The following is a 25,512-nucleotide window of genomic DNA, read 5'->3' on the forward strand; positions in this document are numbered from 1 at the left end:
GCAATCTGCTAGCCAATTGGAGATGGTGCGTTTCCCGACTGCGACTCCCCTTCTGTTGGGATCAAAAGAAACAAACATTTGGGCGGACTGTCTGAAGGGGCTTGTCCGCTCCACGTAAAAGGCCAATGCTCTCTTGTGGTCCAAGGTGTGCAACTGACGTTCAGCAGGGCAGGTATGAGGATGGGGAAAAAAGGTTGGCAAGACAATTGACTGGTTAAGATGGAAATTCGACACCACCTTCGGCAAGAACTTAGGGTGCGTGCGGAGGACTACTCTGTTGTGATGAAACTTCAGATAAGGAGCATGCACTACCAAGGCTTGAAGCTCACTGACTCTACGAGCTGAAGTAACAGCCACCAAGAAAATGACCTTCCAGGCCAAGTATTTCAGATGGCAGGAATTCAGTGGCTTCATCAGCTGGGTGAGAACAACGTTGAGATCTCATGACACTGGTGGAGGTTTGACAGGGGGCTTTGACAAAAGCAAACCTCTCATGAAGTGAACGACTAAAGGCTGTCCAGAGATAGGCTTACCTTCTACACGAGAATGAAAAGCACTAATTGCACTAAGATGAACTCTTACGGAGTTGGTCTTGAGACCAGACTCTGATAAATGCAGAAGGTATTCAAGCAGGGTCTGTGTAGGACAAGAGCAGGATCTAGGGCCTTGCTATCACACCAGATGGCAAACCTCCTCCATTTGCAAAAGTAACACCTCTTCGTGGAATCTTTCCTGGAAGCAAGCAGAACCCGGGAGACACCCTCAGAAAGACCCAAAGAAGCGAATTGTACCCTCTCAACATCCAGGCCGTGAGAGCCAGAGACTGGAGGTTGGGATGCAGAGCGCACCCCCTCGTTCTGAGTGTTGGAAAACACTCCAATCTCCACGGTTCTTTGGAGGACAACTTCAGAAGAAGAGGGAACCAAATCTGACGTGGCCAGAAGGGAGCAATCAGAATCATGGTTCCGCGGTCTTGCCTGAGTTTCAGCAAAGTCTTCCCGACCAGAGGTATGGGAGGATATGCATACAGAAGGCCCTTCCCCCAATGAAGGAGAAAGGCATCTGACGCTAGTCTGTCATGGGCCTGAAGTCTGGAACAGAACTGAGGGCCCTTGTGATTGAGCTAAGTGGCAAAAAGATTCACCGAGGGGGTGCCCCACACTCGGAAGATCTTGCATACTACGCCCGAATTGAGCGACTACTCGTGAGGTTGCATAATCCTGCTCAACCTGTCGGCCAGACTGTTGCTTACGCCTGCCAGATAGGTGGCTTGGCGAAACATGCCGTGACAGCGAGCCCAAAGCCAAATCTGGACAGCTTCCCGACACGGGGCGAGATCTGGTGCCCCCCCTGCTTGTTGATGTAGTACATGGCAACCTGATTGTCTGTCTGAATTTGAATGATTTGATTGGACAGCTGATCTCTGAAAGCTTTAGAGCGTTCCAGACCGCTCGCAACTCCAGGAGATTGATCTGAAGACCTTTTTCCTGGAGGGACCAAACTCCTTGAGTGTGAAGCGCATCGACATGAGCTCCGCACCCCAGGAGAGATGCAACCATGGTCAGCACTTTTTGTGGCTGAGGAATTTGAAAAGGACGTCCCAAGGTCAAATTGGATCTAATTGTCCACCACTGAAGGGAATTGTGAAAATCGGTGGACAGCCGGATTGCATCCTCTAGATTCCCTGCAGATTGATACCACTGGGAAGCTAGGGTCCATTGAGCTGACTGCATGTGAAGATGCGCCATGGAAGTCACATGAACTGTGGAGGCCATATGGCCTAGAAGTCTCAACATCTGCCGAGCTCTGATCCGCTAAGATGCTCTGGCCATGGAAACTAAAGACAGAAGATCGTCTGCTCTCGCCTCGGGAAGATAGGCACGAGCCGTCTGTGAATCCAGCAGAGCTCCTATAAATTCCAGTTTCTGAACAGGGAAAAGATGGGACTTGGGGTAATTTATAACAAACCCGAATAGCTCCAGCAGTTGCAGAGTCATCTGCATTGACTGTAGAGCTCCTGCCTCTGAAGTGTTCTCCACCAGCCGATAGTCGAGATAAGGGAACACATGCACTCCCCGTCTGCGTAGCGACGCTGCAACTACTGCCAGGCATTTTGTAAAGACCCCGGGCACAGACGTGAGACCAAAGGGCAGCACAGAATACTGGAAGTGCTGCGCTCCCAGACGGAATCGAAGATACCTCCTGTGAGCTGGAAGTACCGGGATGTGTGTATAGGCATCCTTTAAGTCCAGACAGCATAGCCAATCGTTTTCCTGAATCATGGGAAGAAGGGTGCCCAGGGAAACCATCCTGAACTTTTCTTGGACAAGGAATTTGTTCAGGGCCCTCAGGTCTATGGTGGAATGGGCTCGACCGCACTGGCGCTGAGAAAGGCAGAGAGTTCCTCTGCAAGTACCTGCTTGTGCTGGAAGCTGAAGGACTGAGCTCCCGGTGGGCAATTTGAAGGTCTGGAGACCAAATTGAGGGAGTATCCTAACCGGACTATTTGAAGAACCCACCGATCGGAGGTTATGAGAGGCCACGTTTGGTGAAAATTTTTAACCTCCCCCTGACTGGCAAGTCGTCTGGCACGGACACCTTTATAACAGCTATGCTCAGCTGGAGCCAGTCAAAAGCCCGTCCCTTGCTTTTGCTGGGGAGCCACAGGGGCCTGCCTTGGCGCACACTGTTGACGAGAACAAGCGCGCTGGGGTTGAGCCTGAGAAGGCTGTCGAGAAGGAGGATTGTACCTATGCTTGTTATAAAAATAAGGAGCATTCTTCCTTCCCCGGAAAAAACGTCTACCTGATGAGGTAGTAGCAGAAAGTGCCCGGTGGGAGAGATTGTCCATAGCAGTTTCCCGCTGCGTGATCTGATCAACCACTTGCTCGATTTTCTCACCAAAAATATTATCCCCCCGGCAAGGGACATCTGCAATCCGCTGCTGGACTCTGTTGTCCAGGTCAGAGGCATGCAGCCATGAGTCTGCTCATCACTATAACTTGGGCAGCAGTTCTGGATGCAACATCAAAAGAATCGTAAGCACCCCTGGACAGGAATTTATGACACGCCTTCTACTGCCTGACCACCTCCTGAAAAGGCTTGGCCTGCTCCAGAGAGAGCTTATCAACCAAGTCCGCCAGTTACTCAAGTGAATGCTCGTGTAGAGCTGGTAGGATTTAATTTTGGCCACGAGCATAGAGGACTGATAGGCCTTTCTCCCAAAACAGTCCAGGATTCTAGATTCTCGTCCCAGGGGCGCAGAGGCAAAACCTCTAGAACTTCTGGCTCTCCTGAGAGTGGAATCCACAACCATAGAGTTGTAAGGTAACTGCAACTTCATCAGCTCAGGTTCTCTGTGAATCCGATATTGGGACTCAGATTTCTTGGGAATGGTGGGATTACTTAGCGGTTTCATCCAATTCCGCATAAGTGTCTTCTTGAGCACATTATGCAAAGGAACAGTGGATGACTCCTTAGGTGGCAAAGGATAGTCAAGGACCTCGAGCATCTCAGTCCTGGGCTCATCCTCAGATACCACAGGGAAGGGAATAGCCACAGACATTTCCCAGACAAATGAAGAGAAAGACAGACTCTTTGGGGGAGAAAGCTTTCTTTCTGGAGAAGGAGTAGGATCAGAGGGAAGACCACAAGACTACTCAGAAGAGAAATACCTGGGATCTTGCCCTTCATCCCATGAGGCATCCTCATCGGTATCGGACAAGAGTTCCTTAACTGCAGTCCGAAACCGGGCCGGTCTCACTCCGAGGAACCATGTCCTCGATGGCGATGTTGAGAAGTCGACTCCCATGCCGGCGGCGATGTCCACGGGGAGTCGACCCGGGTGGCAGCCGAGGCCGATGCCACAGGCGGAACCGGCGTTGGAGACCGCACCACAGGCGGAGAGCCAGCTGCCGCTTCCATCGACGATACAGAGGGTGCAAGCACCCCTGGTACCGGAGCAGACTGACGCAGCAACCCCTCCAGAACACCTGGAAGAATGGCTCGGATGCGCTCGTCTACAGTCGCTGTTGAGGAAGGCTGCGGGGTCGATGCAGGAAACGGCGGCAGAACCTGTGGAGGTTGAGGCGGCGGTACCGGGCTGCCTGAAGACCGATACCTCTTGAATGGAGGGGTGAGCGTTCCTCCCGGCGTCGGCGCTTCACGGGTGCCGAATCCTTCGACACCCCGGAGCTCCCGGTACTGTGCTTGGAAGGAGACCGATGACAATGCTTCTTCGCCTTCGCTTGATGCACGTCATCGATATTCCTCGGTACCGACGAGGAGGACGTGGAATCCACACGCCTCCTCGGGGTCGGGTCTGAGAGTGGTCGGTCCTGGTGGGCCTGCACAGCAGGAGCCTTCAAGGCAGGTGGAGACCCACTCGACAGCTCACTGCTCCCAGCATGTGATGGTCTCCAGACAGCCATTACCTGCGCTCCTGAAGTCAATGCCATCCCTGGTGCCGATGTTGACGTCAACGCCGAGGAACTGGACGAAGCTCCAAAAAGACGATCCCGAAGAGCTCGTCTTGACGCCTGTGCCCGCTTTTTCAAGCTAAGACACAATTTACATGCGTCTGGGCAAGCACTGAAGACACCACGCGTGGGGGTCGGTACCCGAGATTGTCTAGTTGCACCGAGTACACTTCTTGAAGCCGCTGGGAGTCCTCGATGACATGGACGGAAAAATAGTGGCAGTGAGTTCAAAATTCGCGATTGTGCCAAAAGGAGAGCACAGAAAAAGAGAAACTGCGTCGAAAGCAAAAGGAAACTTGGAGGGGCAAAAAACTAAAGAAAAAGTAAAGGAATCTTTTTTTTTTTTATTTTGGTGGGGGGGGGGGGGGGGGGGGGGGGGGGGCAATGATTCTATTGTATCCCGAAATAAAACGTAATTAGTGCAAGGTGCATTGGCTAACTTGTCGTAGACATTCTGTTCTATGCCAGAGGCCCTCAGCCAAGGTATTCTGCAAGGCGCAATAGATACTGCTACTCCAGAGGTAATGTCATAGGAATGAAAGGAAGATCTAATGAGGTATTTGGTACACTAATAAAGATCTTGTATAGTAAATTGAAGTGATTCAGATTGCTGGATATCTTCAAGAATTTCATATAGATAGTGAGAATTGAGTTGTAATTGCTAACTCAACCACTACTGACTGGTGATGAAAGAGTAAATGGTGAAAAATAGGAAGAGCTACCAGTGATTTTAGAGCTTAAAGATACTTTAGAGCTTTTAAATATTTTCTCCTCAGGTCAGATTTGACTCTAGTAGCAGTGGCGTAGCCAGACTGCCAATTTTGGATGGGCCTGAACCCAAAGTGGGTGGGCACAAAATTTTCTCTCTACCCCCCTCCCCCAGCAAAATTTAGTCACGCTAATCAGATGCATTTGTCACACAGGGTAAAGTGCTGCTTTTCAGTGCATCAGATTTCAGAAAATTTATTTAATAGCCTAACACCCTTTTCAATGAGCTTTCAGAGGCCAAAACCTCCTGCCTCAGGTCAGTATAATGCTGTTACAGTATCCTCGCCTGACCTAAGGAAGGAAGTATTGGTCTCTGAAACTTCATTAACACAGGTACCATATTACTTTATCCTAAATTAAAAATAAAATGATTTTCTTTACCTTTCTTGTATGGCCATTTACTTTTTCTCATTGTGTCGCTCCCAGTCTCTAGATTCTGCTTTCCTTCGTTTTCGCTTAACTCTTCTGCCACGGTTTCCTGGCCATTTCTCATTTTTCTCTCCTTTTTCTTTGCTTTCTTCAATATTTTTCTGCCTCTCTCTCTCTGTCCTGATTTAATTCATTCTTACTATCCATTCTTTAATTTCCTTCATCTACTTATGGCTTTTCATCTTTTTCTCACCCTTGTTCTCCCCATGCCCCTTCCTCTTATTCTCCAGTCTTTCACTACTCTCCTTTTCCATCCAGCAGCTCTCTTCTTTCTCTCCCCATCCTTCCAGTCTCCCCTCTCTCTCCCCATCCTTCCAGTAGTCTCCCCTCTTTCTTTCTGCATCCTTCCGTCCAGTGTCACCTCTTTCTCCCTACCCTTCCATCCAGCGTCTTCCCTCTTTCTCTCCCCATCCTTCCATCCATCTATCCTCTCTCCTGATCCTTCCATCTAATGTCTCTCTCCCTCTTTCTAACCAGTGTCTCTGTATCACTCTACCCTTTTCTGTTCAGTGTCCCTTCTCTCTCCACATCCTTCCAGTCTCTCACCTTTCTCTGCATCCTTCCAGTTTCTCCCCTTTCTCTCCCCATCCTTCCATCCAGAGTCTCTCTCCCCATCCATCCGTTTTCCCTCTTTCTCTCCCCATCCTTCCATCTGTTTTCTATCTTTTCTCCCCATCCTTCCATGTTTCCCCTCATTCTCTGCCATCCTTCCATCTGTTTTCCCTCTTTTCTCCCCATCCTTCCAAGTTTTCCCTCTTTCTCCCCATCCTTCCATGTTTTCCCTCATTCTCTGCCATCCTTCCATCTGTTTTCCCTCTTTTCTCCCCATCCTTCCAAGTTTTCCCTCTTTCTCCCCATCCTTCCATGTTTTCCCTCATTCTCCCCATCCTTCCATGTTCCCTCTTTCTCCCCATCCTTCCATGTTTTCCCTCATTCTCTGCCATCCTTCCATCTGTTTTCCCTCTTTTCTCCCCATCCTTCCATGTTTTCCCTATTTCTCCCCATCCTTCCATCTGTTTTCCCTCTTTTTCTCCCCATCCTTCCATTTTTTCCCTCTTTTCTTCGACGAGGCCCACCCTGCATGCCAGCGCCAGCCCCCATTGCCGGCCACTGCTGCTTTTCCTGTTGAGCAGCAGGGCTGGCGCTACAAAAAAGAAGAAGCGCTAATGGCGCTAAGGACGAGAAATGTTAAAAAAAAAAAAAAAAAAGCGCGGCACCGGCAGGCACTGTCTCGGCAGCCTTAAGGCATTGGCTGCTGAGGCATTGGCTGCTGGCTCGCAGGCTCCTCCCGCAGACGGGAGGAGCCTGCGAGCCAGCAGCCAATGCCTCAAGGCTGCCGAGACAGTGCCTGCCGGTGCCGCGCTTTTTTTTTTTAAACATTTCTCGTCCTTAGCGCCATTAGCGCTTCTTCTTTTTTGTAGCGCCGGCCCTGCTGCTCAACAGGAAAAGCAGCAGTGGCCGGCAATGGGTGCTGGCGCTGGGCGGGCCTGGCCTGAAATTGGGTGGGCCTGGGCCCACCCAGGCCCACCCGTAGCTACGCCCCTGTCTAGTAGTTAGAGTTAATTGTCTTGTCAATTTTTGTACAAATTTTAAGAACGTAACATCCTCTGGAGGATCCTGGTTTTCAAGAATTGAAGGAGAAGGATTTGAGGAGAGACTTGGAAAGTCTGAAGCGCAGAAGCAGGGAGAGTTCGTGCAGGCAGAGGTGGCTTAGTAGAATTATCTTGAAGTGTCTTTCCTTAATTTTTATGGTGACAAAAAAGCTGTTAAGGTTGGATTAAAACCGCCTCTCATACAGACTGACTAGAAGCCACTTGCACATAGCTATACCTTTTAAATAAGCGAAAATGCTTTCCTGCAAATGAAGTTGTGACAGTCCAAACAGCACACAGCTGGAGAAAGTCTGTAGCAGACATTTTAGCTCATTCTGCATTGTGAACTCAATTATAAAAAAAATAAAATAAAAAGGACAAGGGTTTGAATACTGCTGACCACTGTGTCAGTTAAAAAATAACTGACCAGATTCAAAAGGGTAGTGTGAAATGGGAACTACTACGCATGCTCATCAGATCTCACTTCAAGATCTTCTGAACTATGCGACAAGGGCCAACCGCGCCGTCAACACGATTTCACCCACGTGTGGCTGTTCTATTCTGCTGTCCACAGAGAACATCTATTAAAGGTGTGCAACATTGCATTCACCACCTTTTCTGTTCGTCATCCTGCTTTCCTAAGGAGAATTCGTAGACCAGTCTCCCAGTGAAAGTGGTGATTGAAACAGTATCTGAATTCAAGAGAGCTTGGCACAAGTGCATAGGCTCTCTAAGGGAGTGATAGGGAGAGTAGATGGAATGGATGGACAGACTAGATAGACCATATGGTCTTTAGCTACCTATATTTTTCTATGTTTCTATGCACTTTGATGTTAGAGAGCCGGTGGATGTGGAATGCTAGGTATCAGATGCCGAATTTCAGGTCAGCAGAGCCATGGCTTGTTTATCAGTTGCCTTTTTTGGTCATGACCCAAAAGAAGGTGGTCTTACATTCTGTACTGTCCTTTCTTCCTAAGGTGGTTTCCGCTTTCTGTCATCAATCCACCTCACTTCCGGTATTCTTGAGGCTGGAGAATTTTGAATGAGGGGAAATTATCAGGCAGATTAAAGAACCAATTGCCTCCACTTATTTACTCAAGGGTAGTCCATTACCTGCGGAGTTGATTGCACACTTGACCAGAGTGTAGGGTTCTTCTTTGGTGAAGGATACCTAATTCCTCCTCAGGACATTTACAGGGTGGCCATGTGGTCAACTTTCCATTCCTTTGATCAATACTCACCTGGACATGCAATTTCCGCAGGACATGAAATTTGAAGCCAGAGGCCTACAGGTTGGTTTGGTGTGTCCCACCCTTGTTGAATACTGCTCTGGTACTTTCCACTCATCTAGACTGGTTTGGAGGGACGAGGAAGGAAAAATTAGGTCATACCTGCTCATTTTCTTTCGAGTCCCTCTAAACCAGTCCAGAACCTTCCCAAGCAACAATGATTCTGTCTTAAGTGGTGTTTGCTGACTGGAATTCAAGAAGTCCAGTTCTATAACGTCAAATTGGTTTCTACACAGTAACAAAGTACAGTTTAATTAAAAAGAAAGAAAAAAAACAAAACAAAACAAAAACAAATGTTGTTTGCTTGATTAGATTTTGCCCCTGGGTTTTAGGGGGTTTGGTTCATCCATCATGCTTTGGAAACAGTAATACTGGCTAGGTATGGGTTTAACAGGTCCCTTATAGAGTGATGTCACAGCTTTAGCATTTCTCAGTTTCCATCTGCTGCTAGAAGAGCATAACTCACTTGTCTGGCCTGATTTGGAGGGACTCAAGGAAAAAAAAATAGTAGGCAAGATCTAATTTCTCCATAGTCTATAACATTATCATTAACATATCTCCTGTACAGTCAGGTGGACTGGAGACTTCCTTACGGGTGAAGCCACAATTTATGTGTAAGACTACATAAACATCCAAAACCAAAAATATTTTCTACTAAAATAAAAATGCAAAATCTGCTGTTGGTAATTATGTCCTACCTGTGCACTAGCTGTGACATCTTCCCTCTGCTGATTGGTCATAGTCTCTAGAGCATCTACCTGCTCTTTCTCACAAGGGTCTTGTATCCCTGGACCATCTGTACAGAAAGTAGAGGTGATTAAAGAGGACGTGTACTTTATAACCTTTTTCACTTTATTAAGCATTTTCAAAAATAGTAAAAAAGGCTAAATACAAAGAGAAACAATGAGCAAATAGCGCCACATCATATCACAGACTCTAGCCCACGTGTAAAGAAAACAAGAAAACAAAAACTACAAAAACCCCCCACAAATACTAAAAAGAAAAAACAAAGAGAACAAAGTCTCCTTTATAAAGCAATGATTACTCCAAAGACCCCCCCCCCCCCCACTCAAATTGTGGGAATATTAGTCCTGATAATCAAGTACATTTTAACCTTTTAATCCATTGTAGCTGTGCCATCAAATCCAAGAACATAGTTGTTTGGATGAAAGCAATTCTATAGTACTCTCTTGTACACATGGCTACAAACCTCACCTGGCAAGAGTATTCCAGTGGCTACGCATTCTAAGATTCTCCTCAAGGCATCCCCTGGACTCAGTGGTCCAGACACACTGCTTAAAGCCTTTTCCACCAGAAGTTCCATTGCCTGCAAGAGAATGAAGCAACAAAAGAGGTCACCCATGGCAAAATAGGTGTCATGCTCAGAATACCAAACATTTGCAGATACCAAGGACTGTGGTCTACTACTACACTTCTTACTGCAAAGTTATTCAAAGTTGTTAGGCAATTTTCCCTTCATTTAAATATTTAAAAGTGTGCTATTCTAAATTTAAAGAATCACACGTCAGGCTCTCTCACCAGTGCTACTCATTAACAGGATGGTGTAATTTATTTAACTTCTTCCTATGCAAGAGAAAGAAGCCATATTTCACTTATTGTAGTAACAGGTCATTCACTGCTGCTTCTCAAAAGGTTAAGGCAGTGGCTGTGATGTGCTATCCTACACTCGGCGATACCATGAATATGTTCAAATTAATGTAACAGTAGGTCACTCCTGGTGAGTGGATTAGCCCTGCTAAGATGGACAGGGTGTACAGAGGTCACTGTAAGTGATGGCATCAGGAAGCAGAACTCATAGCAGCTTATGTTAACTGGTGTTCCTGCCCAATATTGGATACAAAATCTCTAACTCTAAAAGGACTGTACTGGGATGTTTTACCAGTTGTATGAAAAACTAGATAATTATTTTACTTCTTTTATAGTGTGGAAACACTTACCTAGTAATTACACTGCCTGCATTTTTCTTTTAAGGAAGCATAGGGAGATGAGAAATTTGAAGCATCAGGTTTATGTAAGCCACATTGAGCCTGCATGTTTGTGGGGATAATGTGGGGTATAAATAAATAAATAAAATCTTTCAAAAATATGTTCTTATCATCCTAACCAGTCCAGTCCAAAATGTGGTTTGTACCAGTTAGACAGCAGATGAGATAGCGCCCAGATAAGCTGCAAGCTCTGCACTAAAAAAGGTTACAAGCAGCCACAGTTCATTGGTATTCTCTGTCTCTAGAAGATGATGATGAGCATTTTCCACAATCTGGACTGGCCTGTGGGGCAGCTCCTGGGCCCAGCTGCAGAAAGCTATCCAGCTGAGCTTTTCTAAAGGAAAAATTCAGGTCAATGGTATATAGGGGATCCAGTTTCTTTCCCTATCAGGTCAGACGTTTTTTTGGAGGTGACTAGACCTCCACTATTTAATACATAAATTTAAAAAACCACTTCTGACAAGAAAAAAAAATATATATATATGAGGTTATCTTCTTAGACTAAGCAGCTGAGGTTATCAACTATTCAAGATTCTGATGTTTCTCTTGCTTCTGGGAACTGGAGCGAGTGTTTGTCAGAACCTTTGGAAGAGGGAGAAATTCCTGTACCAGAAGGAAAAGACCTCACAGTTGTCAGGTTATTTTAGAGAGAAGAGTTGCAGGGACGATTTCCTAGGTTTTGATATTTCTGAGCCTATGGTACAAGATTCAGTTATTTTTGAGGATCCTATTCTTGAAGGTATTCATAAACGTTCTAAACTATTTCCTCTCCATCAGACTATTAAGCCATCATATAGCAGAATTGGATGCTCTGGAAGCTGGTCTCTACACAGGTAGAGCAATAGATAAGCTTTACCTACTTCTTCCAGAGGAAGTGAAGGGAAATGAGACTTGATATACCGCCTTTCTGTGGTATTTTGCAACTACATTCAAAGCGGTTTACATATATACACAGGTACTTATTTTGTACCTGGGGCAATGGAGGGTTAAGTGACTTGCCCACAGTCACAAGGAGCTGCAGTGGGAATCGAACCCAGTTCCCCAGGATCAAAGTCCGCTGCACTAACCACTAGGCTACTCCTCCACAGTTAAAATTGCCTAAGACTGATGCCTTGGTAACAGCTATCACTAAGATGACCACAATTCCAGTAGAAACTGGGTTAACTTTAACAGATGGACCGTGCAGCTCTTTCTCTGCCATCAGCTATTATGTTATTACGTTAGGTCCTTGCAAGTGCTCGATTCCAATGGTGCAATGGGAAGGGGGCCCACTAGTACCTCCAAAACGAGATTCAAATCCCATGGAGGAACCAAAGGACGCCGCGGTAGACGAATTAGCTTTACTCACCGCAAAACTACTACTACTACTATTCAGCATTTCTATAGCGCTACAAAGCGTACGCAGCGCTGCAAAAAATGGACTACGTTTGGCAAGACTGCTAAGGACATTCTCTGAATCTTTCCACAGAAACAAGCCAAGGCCACCACTTGCACTTTCAAGGACAATGCCAGTCCCCTGTCCAAACCATCTTGCAAACAATCCAACACCTCTGCGACAGAGGTGAGCAAAGGGAGGTAAGACCGATCCTGGCACCAATTCTCAAAAATTCGCCACACGCGGACATAAGCTAATGAAGTGGGCCGTTTACGGGACCGTAACATAACAACAATTATCTGGAAAAAAAAACCCTTTCTTCCTCAACCTGTTCAAGAGCCAAGCCGTAAGCGACAACGGAGAGGGATCAGGCATCTCGATCGGGACCTGAGATAACCTTACTGACTCCCTTAACGGAAGCGGCTCCTTCACTGCTAGTCACACTAGATCTCTGTACCATGGACAACGTGGCCAATTCGGAGAAACCAGGATCACCGGACCCAAGTGTCGCTCAATTCACTGCTAGTCACACTAGATCTCCGTACCACAGACAACGTGGCCAATTCGGAGAAACAAGGATCACCGGACCCAAGTGTCGCTCGATTCACTGCACTACCAGACCTACCAAAAGCCACGGGGGAAACATATAAAGCAACTCCTGAGGAGGCCACGGAAGGACCAACGCGTTGATCCCTGCAGATCCCTCCGTCGACTGAAGAAATGAGGAACCTGGCCATTGTCGGCTGTCGCCATGAGATCCAACACTGGCAGACCTCATTCCAACACGATGCGGTCGAATACCGAACGATGAAGAGACCACTCTTCTGGATTTAATGTGTGTCTGCTCAGAAAGTCTGTGCTCATGGCCATGTGACCCGCCGAGAGATACTGAAGGTACACTTCTGCCCAGTGCATTAACTGCGCCGCCTCCTCGGCAAACGCTCGGCTCTTTGTGCCCCCTTGACGACTGACATAGGTTACGGAAACTGCGCTGTCGGAGAGAACTCTGATGGTCTTGCTGACGAGAAGGGACTGGAAGAACTGCAGGGCCAATGGGATGGCCCGTGTCGCCAACCAGTTGATGGACCAGTGAGCTTCCTCCATCGACCAACGTCCCTGAGCTACCTGACCGAGGCAATGAGCCCCCCCAACCCCCCCCCCCCCGACTTGTATCCGTGGTGAGAACTATGCACTCCGAAGGGTCCAAAGGCATGCCCTTCACCAGATTCAGTGTGTGAAGCCACCAATGCAGGCTGAGGTGAGGGGCTCCTGCCAGAAGGAACCTCTCTTCCAAGTCCTGAGTCTGTGGGGACCAGTGGATCCAGAAGAGCAAACTGCAACTGTCGCATATGCGCCCTGGCCCACAGAACTACTTCTATCACCGCCGCCATCAGGGCCAACACCTGGAGGTAAGAAAGGGCCGCACAAAGCTGACGAATCTACCCCTGCAGCTTGGAAACCCGAGCAGGAATCAGGAATACATGACCCTTCAATGTGTCAAATGCACCCCCAGATACTCCAGGGACTGCGACAGCACCAGATGACTTTTGGCTGGGTTCACCACCCAGCCCAGAGACTGCAAGCTCACCACTTCGCTCTCCGACCTTGATGGCTCGAATCAACCAATCGTCGAGGTAAGGATGGACTAAGATGCTCTGCTTCCGCAGCACCACTGCAACCACCGCCATGACCTTGGAAAAAGTCCGGGGCACCGTCACGAGGCCGAACGGCAGTGCACAGAACTGAAAATGCTTTGCTAAGACAGCAAAACAAAGAAAACGCTGATGAGCCGTTCAGATGGGAATGTGCAGATAGGCTTCCGTCAAGTCCAGAGAAGTGAGGAATTCGCCCTTCCGAACCGCTACAATGACCAAGCGTAACGTTTCCATCCAAAGAGGCAACCTTCAGAGCCCCATTGACCCTTTGAGGGATGGGTACTAGTGCTCCCAGGACAAATCAAACGAAGCAAAGATTCTTAAACCGCTCCCGCCTTGAGCCGAGAGCAACACGGAGATTCTACAAAGAAGTTGGGAAGCGAACTGTTGAACTCTAGTGCATAACTGTCACGTACTACCTCTAGAACCCACTGGTCTGACATGATCTGGGCCCATCTCTGGTAAAACTGACTCAACTGAGTGCCCACTCACACCAGAGGCTGGACCTCCGCACCCTCATTGGCGCACGTAGGAACGACACTGGTCTGACGTGATCTGGGCCCACCTCTGATAAAACTGACTCAACCGAGCACCCACTCACACCAGAGGCTGGACCTCCGCACCCTCATTGAGAGGCACGTGTAGGACTGACACCGCCCGTGGAGGAGTCACACCCTCCATGGCATCCGCCTCGAAAGGACTAGGTCCTCTGAAAAAAACCTCTGGCGTTCCGCTCGACCTACTCGGCCTATACCGCCGAGCTTCCCGAAAATGACCACATGCTGACATCCCCTGGCTACCTGACTTGGGACAGATCTCCGGAAGACACGGGACCTTAGTGTCTCCAAGACCGCACACCAACTTATACAAATCCTCTCCAAAGAGCATGGAACCTTTAAAGGGGAGCGAAAATAACTTGCATTTAGAGGCTGTGTCTGAGGCCCAACCCCATAACCAAAGCGCCTGGCAGGCCACAACTGCCAGCATGTTCTTCACTGACACTCACAGCAAATCATAAAGAGCATCAGATAAGAAAGAGGAGCTCATCTCTAACATGACCAATTCCTACACCCAGATAGCCCTATCAAAACCCGGATCATCCAGGAGCTTTTCCGCCTAGTGGAAACAAGCTCGAGCCACCAGCCCCCCCCCCCCCCCCCCACAAGAAACCGAAGCTTGCGGCGCTAGGGCCGATAAATTTAAACTACGCCTAAGAAAGGATTCTAACTTCCTATCTTGGGGGTCCCGTAGCACCGCGCCACCATCCACCGGAATAGCAGTGGCCTTAGTGACTGCAGTCACCACAGCATCTACCGTTGGGATTTCAGGGAATTCCTATCCTCCTGCTGGAGCAGGTAAAGTCTAGCCATGGCCCGAGACACCTTACAAGGAGTATCTGGAGAAGACCACTCCTGTGCTACTATCTTCCTCAGATCTTTGTTCATAGAAAAGAATGGGAAGGAAGTCAAATCCCCTTAACCTGGGGATCTACCTGCTTTGCACCCCCCACAGAGGCTTCTGCCAGCTCAAATTTGAGGGTAGCAGACACCTGGTCAATTAATTCAGGCAACTCGTTCCTATGAAAAATCATTACCACCGAGGGGTCCTCCCCCGGCAAGGAACACTCCTTCTCCTGGTTCGAAACTAAAAGGTCCTCCTCTCCAAGGCCACTAAGGTCCTCCTCGGACCCCAGTAGAGAAAATGACTCTATATCCTCTGCCCAGTCCAGGCAAGGTCGCTTTGCAACTACTGGACCCGCCCCTCACCAGGAAGGCAGGGCTGAGTGGGCTCCGATTTCCACATCTGGTACACTGACCAAATAAAATGGGGGGGGGGGGGGGGGGGGAATCCCATCCCTCCTGAACTCTCATTAACTAAGGAGGGACCAGGAAAGGAAGTCCCCAGCACCGACTGAGATGGCTCCGCGGCACAGGAAGAATCCAAGATGGCAACGGTTCCCGCCGAAAACAGGACCACCGTTGTCACCCCTGCCTGCACGGGCCATCTCAACACCAACAGTTCCTGCCACGGGAAACCGCAGGGGTGTGGAGGATGGTGGCTTCGGCTCTCCACAGAGGTGGTATTGAGTCCTCGGCGCAAGCGGTTTTCCCGCCGACATAACAGCAAGTAGGGAGGAGAGTGGCTAAGGTAAAATTATGTATAATCATACCTGATAATTTTCTTTCCATTAATCATAGCTGATCAATCCATAGACTGGTGGGTTGTGTCCATCTACCAGCAGGTGGAGATAGAGAGCAAACTTTTGCCTCCCTATATGTGGTCATGTGCTGCCGGAAACTCCTCAGTATGTCGATATCAAAGCTCCATCCGCAGGACTCAGCACTTAGAGAATTACACCCACGAAGGGACACTCTGCCCAGCTCACCACCGCCGAAACGGGGGAGGGGAATTAACCCAGCTCATCCCCACACAAGTGGGGGAGGGGAATCCGTCCAGCTCATCCCCGCGGAGCGGGGGAGGGACACCACACCCGCCGATGCGGGGGGATCTGGCTTATCCTGCAACCGCAACCGCGGGAGGAGCTGACTGACCCTAACACCGCCGAAGCGGGAGGGGTACAAAGCTGCCCTACAGCCGCACGAAGCGGGAGGGAGTGCCGGCAGAATTTATGTCTCAATCCAGCCCCGTAAAACGGAGGGGAGAGGAATGCAGCAGCTCACTGTAACACAAACTCGTCTCAACTCTTGAAGAATCCAAGTGAAAGAAGAACTTGAACACGAAGTCCTCCTGAAGTAACTGAAGGCTAAACTTGAACCTAAAATTCAACCAGAATATAAACAGTACAGATATCTGGGAGGGGCTATGGATTGATCAGCTATGATTAATGGAAAGAAAATTATCAGGTATGATTATACATAATTTTACCTTCCATATCATCAAGCTGATCAATCCATAGACTGGTGGGATGTACCGAAGCAGTACTCACCCAGGGCGGGACATAGAAATCCCTGACCTCAACACTGAAGCTCCAAACCGGGCCTCCGCCCGTGCAGCCACAGTCAAACGGTAATGCTTGGAGAATGTATGAGCCGAAGCCCCCGTTGCCGCCTTGCATATCTCTTCCAAGGAGACGGATCCGGCCTCTGCCATCGAGGCCGCCTGAGCTCTCGTGGAGTGAGCCTTCAGCTGGATAGGCGGCACCTTCCCCGCGGCCACATAAGCCGCTGCAATGGCTTCCTTGACCCATCTTGCCACTGTAGGCTTAGCAGCCTGCAGACCCTTACGAGGACCTGCAAACAGGACAAACAGATGATCCGATTTCCGGAAATCATTGGTCACTTCCAAGTATCTGATGATGACTCGTCTCACATCCAGATATTCAAGAGCGGAGTACTCCTCTGGGTAGTCCTCCCTACGAAAGGAAGGGAGACAGAGCTGCTGATTCACCTGGAAGCGAGAAACAATCTTGGGCAGGAAGGAAGGCACTGTGCGAATAGTCACTCCTGCCTCAGTGAACTGCAGAAAAGGCTCTCGACATGAGAGCGCCTGGAGCTCGGAAACTCTTCTGGCTGAAGTGATAGCCACCAAAAAGACTGCTTTCAACGTCAGGTCTTTCAGAGATGCCCTCGACAAGGGTTCAAAAGGCGGCTTCTGCAATGCTCTTAGCACCAGGTTGAGATTCCACGCAGGCACCACTGAGTGCAGAGGAGGGCGCAGGTGATTAACTCCCTTGAGAAAGCGCACCACATCTGGCTGCGAAGCCAGGGAAGCACCCTTCAGGCGGCCCCTGAAGCAAGCCAGAGCCGCTACCTGGACTTTAAGGGAACTGAGCGACAGGCTTTTCTCCAGACCTTCTTGCAGGAACGCCAACACTGAAGAAATTGGAGCAGTGAAGGGAGAAAGTGAGCCTGCTTCACACCATGCTGCAAAGATACGCCAAACCCTGGCGTAAGCAGTAGAAGTAGAGCGCTTCCTCGCTCTCAGCATAGTGGCGATGACCTTGTCTGAGAAGCCCTTCTTCCTCAGACGCTGCCGCTCAATAGCCAGGCCGTAAGACCAAAGGGAGAGGGATCCTCCATCACCACGGGACCCTGATGTAACAGGCCCTGCTCCACTGACAGCCGCAGAGGATCGTCGACTGAGAGCCTGATCAAGTCCGCATACCAGGGACGTCTGGGCCAATCCGGACCCACCAGGATTACCCTGCCGGGATGCTTTGCCACCCGGTCTAGCACCCTGCCCAACATGGGCCAGGGCGGGAACACATAGAGGAGCTCTTGTGTCGGCCACTGTTGGAGAAGAGCATCTACTCCCAGGGATCGAGGGTCCCGTCCTCTGCTGAAAAAGCGCGGCACTTGGCAATTGGCCGATGACGCCATCAGATCTAGGCTCGGCTGGCCCCAGCGCTTCGTGATGTCCAAGAACGCCTGAGCAGATAGTTGCCACTCTCCGGACTCCAAGGTATGGCGACTGAGAAAGTCCGCCTTGACATTCATGACTCCGGCAATGTGGGCCGCTGAAAGCTGCTCCAGGTTCGCTTCCGCCCACTGGCAAAGACTCATAGCCTCCTTGGCTAGAGGGGCGCTCTTGGTACCTCCCTGGCGGTTGATATAGGCCACAGCCGTGGCATTGTCCGACAGGACCCGTACAGGCTACAACACCAGTACCGGGATGAACTCCAATAACACCAACCGAATGGCTCTGAGTTCCAGGAGGTTGATAGACCACTTGCCTCTGCAGGAGACTAGAGCCCCTGCGCTGTCCTTCCCAAGCAGTGGGCTCCCCAGCCCATCAAAGAGGCGTCTGTCGTGACGACAATCCACTCCGGGGTCACCAGAGGCAATCCTGCAGACAACTTGTCTGTCTGCGTCCACCAGCTCAGCGCCTTGCGCACTGCTGGGTCCACGGGAAGGCGCACAGCATAATCCTCCGACATCGGAGTCCAGCGCAGCAGCAGAGATAGCTGTAGTGGTCTCCTATGAGCCCTGGCCCAGGGCACTACTTCCATCGTGGCCGTCATAGAGCCCAACAGCTGCACGTAGTCCCAAGCCCAAATAGGAGAGGCTACTAGGAACTAGTCCACCTGAGCCTGAAGCTTGACAATCCGATTGTCTGGCAGGAACACTCTGCCCACTTGGGTGTCGAATCGAACTCCCAGATACTCCAGGGACTGAGTCGGGCGCAGCTGGCTCTTCTTCCAGTTGATGATCCATCCCAGGGAGCTCACAAGAGCAACTACCCGGTCCATAGCTTTGCCGCACTCTGCATAAGAGGGGGCTCGGATCAACCAGTCGTCCAGATAAGGATGGACTTGTACTCCTTCCTTTAGCAGGACCCCCATTACTTTGGAAAAGGTCCGCGGAGCAGTAGCCAACCCGAAAGGGAGGGCTCTGAACTGGAAGTGTCGTCTCAGGACTGTAAAACGCAGAAAGCGTTGGAGAGGAGGCCAGATGGGAATATGCAGGTACGCTTCCTTGATGTCCAAGGAAGCCAAGAACTCTCCTGCCTTCACTGCCGCTATAACAGAGCGGAGAGTCTCCATGCGAAAGTGCCTCACTTTCCAGGCCCGATTGACCCCTTTGAGGTCGAGGATAGGCCGGACAGAACCTCCTTTCTTTGGAACCACAAAGTAAATGGAGTAACGTCCCTTGCCAATCTGATTTTTTGGCACCGGAACGACCGCACCCAGGCGGATCAGGTTGTCCAAGGTCTGCTGCACTGCCACAGCTTGACCGGAGACTTGCAGGGAGAGAGTACAAACCCGTCTCTTAAGGGTTGGCAGAACTCTAGCTTGTAGCCGTCTCTGATGACTTCCAGCACCCACGCGTCTGAAGTTATAGTGGTCCACTCGCCCAGAAACGAGGACAGCCGTCCTCCAATCTGCACTGGGGCGTGGACCAAGGCCCCGTCATTGGGTACGAGACCCTGGGGGAGGACCGGAGGGAGCACCTCCGGGACGGCGGTCTCTGCGAAAGGAATGCTGCTTGGGGGAGAAATTCCTCTTGAAGGAAGAGGGGGCAGAGGAACCCGACTTGCCCGGGCGGTACCGACGGGCTTCCAGCAACCGTCCTCTGGAGGTACCGGGACGAGTACTAGCCCGAGCCCTGACCTCTGGCAATTTCTTGCCCTTAGACGTGCCGAGATCGGTCACGATTTTGTCCAGCTCGACCCCAAAGAGCAGCTTGCCTTTAAAAGGCAATCTAGCCAGGCGGGATTTAGAGGCGTGGTCAGCAGACCAATGTTTCAGCCAAAGCCACCGCCGCGCAGAGACTGTCTGAGCCATGCCTTTAGCTGAGGCTCTCAAGACATCATACAGCAAGTCTGCCAAATAGGCTAATCCCGATTCCAGGGCCGGCCAATCAGCCCTCAAGGAAAGATCCGAGGGGGAAGCCCGCTGCACCATAGTCAGGCACGCCCTGGCCACATAGGAGCCGCAAACTGAGGCCTGCAAACTTAAAGCAGCTGCCTCAAAGGACGACCTTAAGGCCGCCTCCAATCTTCTGTCTTGGGCGTCCTTTAGGGCCGTGCCACCTTCCACCGGCAACGCCGTTTTCTTAGTCACCGCAGTGATTAAAGAATCCACGGTAGGCCACAGATAGGCCTCACGTTCACTCACAGCCAAAGGATAGAGGCGGGACATAGCCCTAGCCACTTTAAGGCTCGTTTCCGGGACATCCCATTGAGCCGCAATTAAGGTGTGCATGGCATCATGCACGTGGAAGGATCTAGGCGGGCGCTTCGTCCCCAGCATAATGGCAGAGCCAACAGGGGCTGAGGGAGAGACGTCCTCCGGAGAGGAAATCTTCAAAGTGTCCATGGCCTGTAACAACAGGTTGGGCAAATCCTCTGGGCTAAAAAGCCGCGCTGCAGAGGGGTCATCCGCTCCATCCGAGCGGGGATCTATCTCCTCCAAGGAATCCGCAAAGGACCGTTGGGAGACCTCAGACACGCTGCCCTCATCTACATCGGAGGAGACAAAGTCCTCCAAGGCCTGGAAATCAACCCGAGGGCGTTTACCTCTGGGAACCTCAACCTCTTTATCAGAAGAGGGAGCAGGGGCAGCGTTTTGCATGAGGAAAGCCTGATGCAGCAGCAAAACAAACTCGGGGGAGAAACCCCCCAGACTGTGCACTTCCGCAGCCTGGGCAACAGCCCTAGACGCACTCTCAACCGGCGCTCGCAATAGCGGGGGAGAGATGCTGCGCATCCAAAATGGCGTCCGGCGCGAAACTCCGCGAAGGAGCCGCGCGGGAAGAACGGCGCTTAACTTTAGCCGCTTTGTGCCGTCGCCCAAATTAAGGGCGTTCATGTCATTAATGTCTCCAACCTCAAGGGCGGCCCACGAAGAAGCCGTCCGAGCCGCGTGGCCGGCCAAGATGGCGGAGGCGAGGAGCGGGGGATGGGCGTTTATGGCGGGAAAAAACCGCCACGCCGGAGGAACGACCGGGACATTCATCGGTCACTAAACTGTCACCCATCAAGGGCGAATCAGGTTGTAAAACCCCCGCATCCCCTCTAGAAGCGCTCCAGCGATCCGGGGAGCGACCCTTTGCGCCCTCGCCCTCCGACGCCATATGCCACGAGGAGAAGAATCGGGGAACCCCCTGCCCGCTATAAAAAGGTAAAATTACCTGCTTGCCGCTCCGAGCTGTAACGAACTGGTGTCCCAGTGAGTAGCTGCAATGAACGTTTAAAGAAACGTCGAATTAAACGCCTTTAAAGACGTTTAAAATTTTTTTTTTTTTTAAACGGAGCCAGCGGGAGGGGGGAGAAAAGGAGGGACCTGGCACCACCAGGTTTGCACTTGCTCAAAAGAGCCCTCAACCCCAGGCCTCAACAAAACCTAAGGATTAGGCTTGGAGGCCTAGCCAGAGCTGCTGCTGTGTGTGACCACCACCTGCTGAGATAGAGAACATACCGAGGAGTTTCCGGCAGCACATGACCACATATAGGGAGGCAAAAGTTTGCTCTCTATCTCCACCTGCTGGTAGATGGACACAACCCACCAGTCTATGGATTGATCAGCTTGATGATATGGAAGAAGCGATTTCTCCCGGACAGCCTAGACACAAAACCGGAGCTTTTCTTTCTTTAAAAAAAAAAAAAAATCTTTATTTGAGCCCTGCTGCTGCTGGTTGAAGGGCACTCAAGACTGCCGCCCGAACACGGTAGCCGAGGCACAAGGCTGTCCACACAGGAGAGCAGGACAGGGGGAGGGACCCGTCCACCTGGGTGTGACACCCCACGGGGTAAACGGGGCCCCACCAGACCCACACCCCGAAGCACACAGAGTTTTAAACCAAGTATCTTTTTTTTTTTTAAGCCCAAAGAAAGACCCCACGAACCCCCTAGGACCTACCAGCCCGGACAGCCCTGAGAAATACTGGCTGGTTGGGGTTCTGCACAGGTTACATATACAGTGTTCAAAGATCAGTGTTCTCAGTCTCCCTCTGTGGTAGGCGTGCATAACACAAGCGTCTTGACCGATCTGGAGGGTCGCTGTGGAATGGCCAATTTAAAAAAAGTAATCAGCAAAGGACAAAACATTCTGCTCCTACAATTCTACATGTCAAGTACCTCTGACATGGTCAACCACCAGACTTTGCTAAGACTGCTAGATAACATTGGCATCAGGGGGAAGGTACTCAAATGGTTCACTGGCTTTCTCACATCCAGATCTTACCAAGTGAAGATGGAATCCTTGACATTCCCTCCATGGAAAGCAGAAAGTGGAGTATCACAAGGTTCTCTCCTTTCCCCCATTCTATTCAACATCATGACGACACCCCTGGCCAGATCTCTGGCTAAACATGAACTCAATTCCTTCATATATGCAGATGATGTCTCCATCTTCATCCCATTCAACAAAAATATATCCAAAATAATGACCAAGATCACCAATGGAATTAACACACTGGAATCCTGGGCATCAGCATTGAAATTGAACAGAGAAAAAAAAAAACACACTGCACGGTAATCACCTCCCTACACTGCAACACAACATTCCCCAACATAGAACTAAATGGAGTTCTGCTCCCAATAATGGAAGACAAAGACTCTAGGTGTCACTGTGGACTGACACTCAACCTTCGAAATCAGGCAGCAAATGTCACCAAGAAAATGTTCCACACAATATGGAAACTAAAGTGTATCAGGAGATACTTCTCCAGACAGAAATTCCACATGTTAATCCAAACCATGGTCCTAGCCCACGTTGACTGCTGTAACAGAATATATGTGGATTGCAGAGATAATACTGATGTAATTAAAGACAGCGCAGAACACCGCTGCCAGACATATGTGGGAAGTCAAGGTTTGAAAGTGCCAAACTATTACTACACAGCCTACACTGGCTCCCTGTCAAATCAAACTATGCCTTCAAACTATGCACCTGGGCTTACAGAATTATCTTTGGCCTAGCCCCAGAATACATGAACGATCTGTACCAACCCAAAACTCAATCATAGGCACAAGGAACTATCTAACCCTTCACTTACCTAACCCCCAAGGTATAAAGTACCGAATCACACATGTGACAAGTTTCCCCTACCAATACACAAAAGCATGGAACGTGCTTCCAAAAGACCTAAAATGCATAAATAACTACATAACTTTCAAAGACACCTTAAAAGCTTTCTTCTTTAGACAACTCTTCTCTGATGAAGCAGGATAGCCTTGGCCATGTCCATCCCATACAATCAAATCAAGATGCTGAGAACGTAAATAACCTTTGATTGAACATCTCCGTTAAACTAACGATGTAAGCCACTTTGAACTAAGTCATGATTGGAAAAATGTGGGGTACAAATGTTGAAATAAATAAATAAAAGCATCATACACTGCCCAGGCAATGTTCTTTTTACATTCCTTCTGCCTGGCTGCTAAGGAGTTCTGTGGAGGCATAGTATCGTAAACTCCGTCACACTGCGCACTAAATTCTTCAAGAAGATACTCATGTAGAGCTGGTAGAACTGGATGTAAGAAATGAGAATCGAGCTCTGAAGCACTTTCCTCCAGGAAGCATCCTTGCCTGGGAGGAGCTGAGGCATGGGTCCTCAAATTGCTGGCTTTTTTCAGAGCAGATCTGACCACTATGGAATGGTATGGAAGCTGCTGCTTCTCAAATCTGGGATACATTGAGTCTGCCTTCTTCAGCATAGGCTGCACAGTGAGAGGGGGTCTCCCAATTCCTCATCTGTTAAGGATGCTGTGCACAGACTGGTCACAGCTCCATGGGAGGGAGGCCATAATCAAGGGTGTCCAACATCTCAGCCCTGGGCTCGCTCTCAATTTCCAAATTAAATGGGATGGTCTCAGCAATTTCTCTCAGAAAGCTGAGTCCTCTTCTGAGGAAGACTGTCTCCTTTCCTGAGGTGAAGAAGGATCTGAAGGTAGACCAAGGGATCCTCCTCCAAGGGCTCCTCTGGTTCTACATCATACCCCAAGAGCGGCAATTTTGTGGTGCTATGCTCCAATATAGAGACCTTTGCTATGAATTAGAACTTTGCTAAGTCATACTTGTTCTAATCAAAGACATTTACATGTCTGAACATGCCCAGGTCCCTGTTAAGAAACATGGATGATACAAGACAAAGAAACCTCAGTCACATTGAACCCCAAGACTGTTCGGAGCCCTGAGTTCCAGGAGAGCACAAGACATTCTTGTGGTTTTGCAAGCCTTAACATAAAGGTCACAACCAATTATCTTTTGCACCGCTATCAGATCCTCGGAGCCATTCCTGACGGCACAAATGATATAAAAGGGGTACCCACCAGGACTTTTTACCTTAGCCTCTCTAAACTCTAGATTCTCTGCAATTTTTCATCTCACCTGATCTATTTGGAGTAAACCTGAACCAGCACTGCCAGCAGTGCCTAGGTGCCAGAGGCTTGCACATCCAGGTACAGGCCAAGCTGTGTTCACTCTCAATGGGGTATAGGAACACTTATTCTGGTTTTAGGGATGTGTTTGTTTGTTCTAACTAATTTCTGATAAGTGTTCATTTTAAGGTATTTAGGAAAAATGTTTATTTCTAACTTCATTTTAAGTTTACCTAGCATTTGTACATAACTTAAATCTTAATTATTTCCATTGTCATTCTTGGTTACATTATTTTCTTGTAAATAATAAAGCTTTCACAGTTATTGTATTTAGCACTTGTGTTATGTTGTTTGTCAGTATATCTGGGAGGAGTAAGAACTCAGATCTGCCCAAGTAGGGGGGCATGATACTAAGATCCTAATTCCAGAGGGCTTTACAAAATAATCGCTGCACATCTCTATCTACACTGTCCAGTAGGGGCCAACGTGATTTCTGAATTATTGACATGCCCTCATTTTTACTACAGTAATTTTGGAGGTTTGAAACTGAAAGTGAACTTAAAATTGAACTTGATGGGCTGAAAAGGAGGCATTGGCATCGACGAACACCCGAATGACAGAGCACGGCTCTCCAGAATGGGCTGGAGCAGCATCATAGCCAGTACTGATGCCCTCAATGCTTCACTTTGAGCTAGGATTTACCCCAGTTCCTCCTGTAACATGACCTGCAGCCGCTTTTCGAGGGCAGGCATTGGTAAACACAGGACTGGTATGGGGACAGTTTGTGGAAGATGTAGGAGCCGAACTGGAGGCAGGGACTCTGGGAAAACTGGCGTATTGGCAACACTTCCATGGAGGGGGAACAGTCTTCACAACACCGACGCTTCTCGGGTACTAGTGATGCTGGTGCCCTGGAGCTCCTGGCACTTTGCTTCGATGAGGACCGATGTTAGTGTTTCTTTGCCTTCACTTGATGCACATCAGGGTCCCTTGGTGCCGAGGATGATGTGGAAATATCACAAGTCCTCGATGTTCACCCAGAACAGGGGCTACCGACACTTGACATCAAGGCAAAGGGAGACTTTCTTGCTGTTGATGCGTCCCCCGAGTCTGGTGCAGCTCCTGAAGCCAGACGGAC

General features: G+C 49.4%; 1 protein-coding gene across 2 annotated transcripts in view; it reads right to left on the reverse strand.

The window, feature by feature from the left end:
• The window catches only part of ZFR2 (zinc finger RNA binding protein 2), a 324,672-nt gene that overhangs the window by 18,770 nt on the left and 280,390 nt on the right, over window positions 1-25,512 (reverse strand). For both annotated transcript variants that reach the window (XM_030220048.1, XM_030220047.1), the window contains 2 exons: window positions 9,772-9,883; window positions 9,255-9,352 (listed from right to left, as the gene is read on the reverse strand). In XM_030220048.1, coding sequence (XP_030075908.1) covers window positions 9,255-9,352; window positions 9,772-9,883 — 210 coding nt within the window. The remainder of the gene's footprint in view (window positions 1-9,254; window positions 9,353-9,771; window positions 9,884-25,512) is intronic.

This window comes from Microcaecilia unicolor, chromosome 11 (assembly GCF_901765095.1).
Source record: "Microcaecilia unicolor chromosome 11, aMicUni1.1, whole genome shotgun sequence".
Classification (NCBI taxonomy): domain Eukaryota; kingdom Metazoa; phylum Chordata; class Amphibia; order Gymnophiona; family Siphonopidae; genus Microcaecilia; species Microcaecilia unicolor.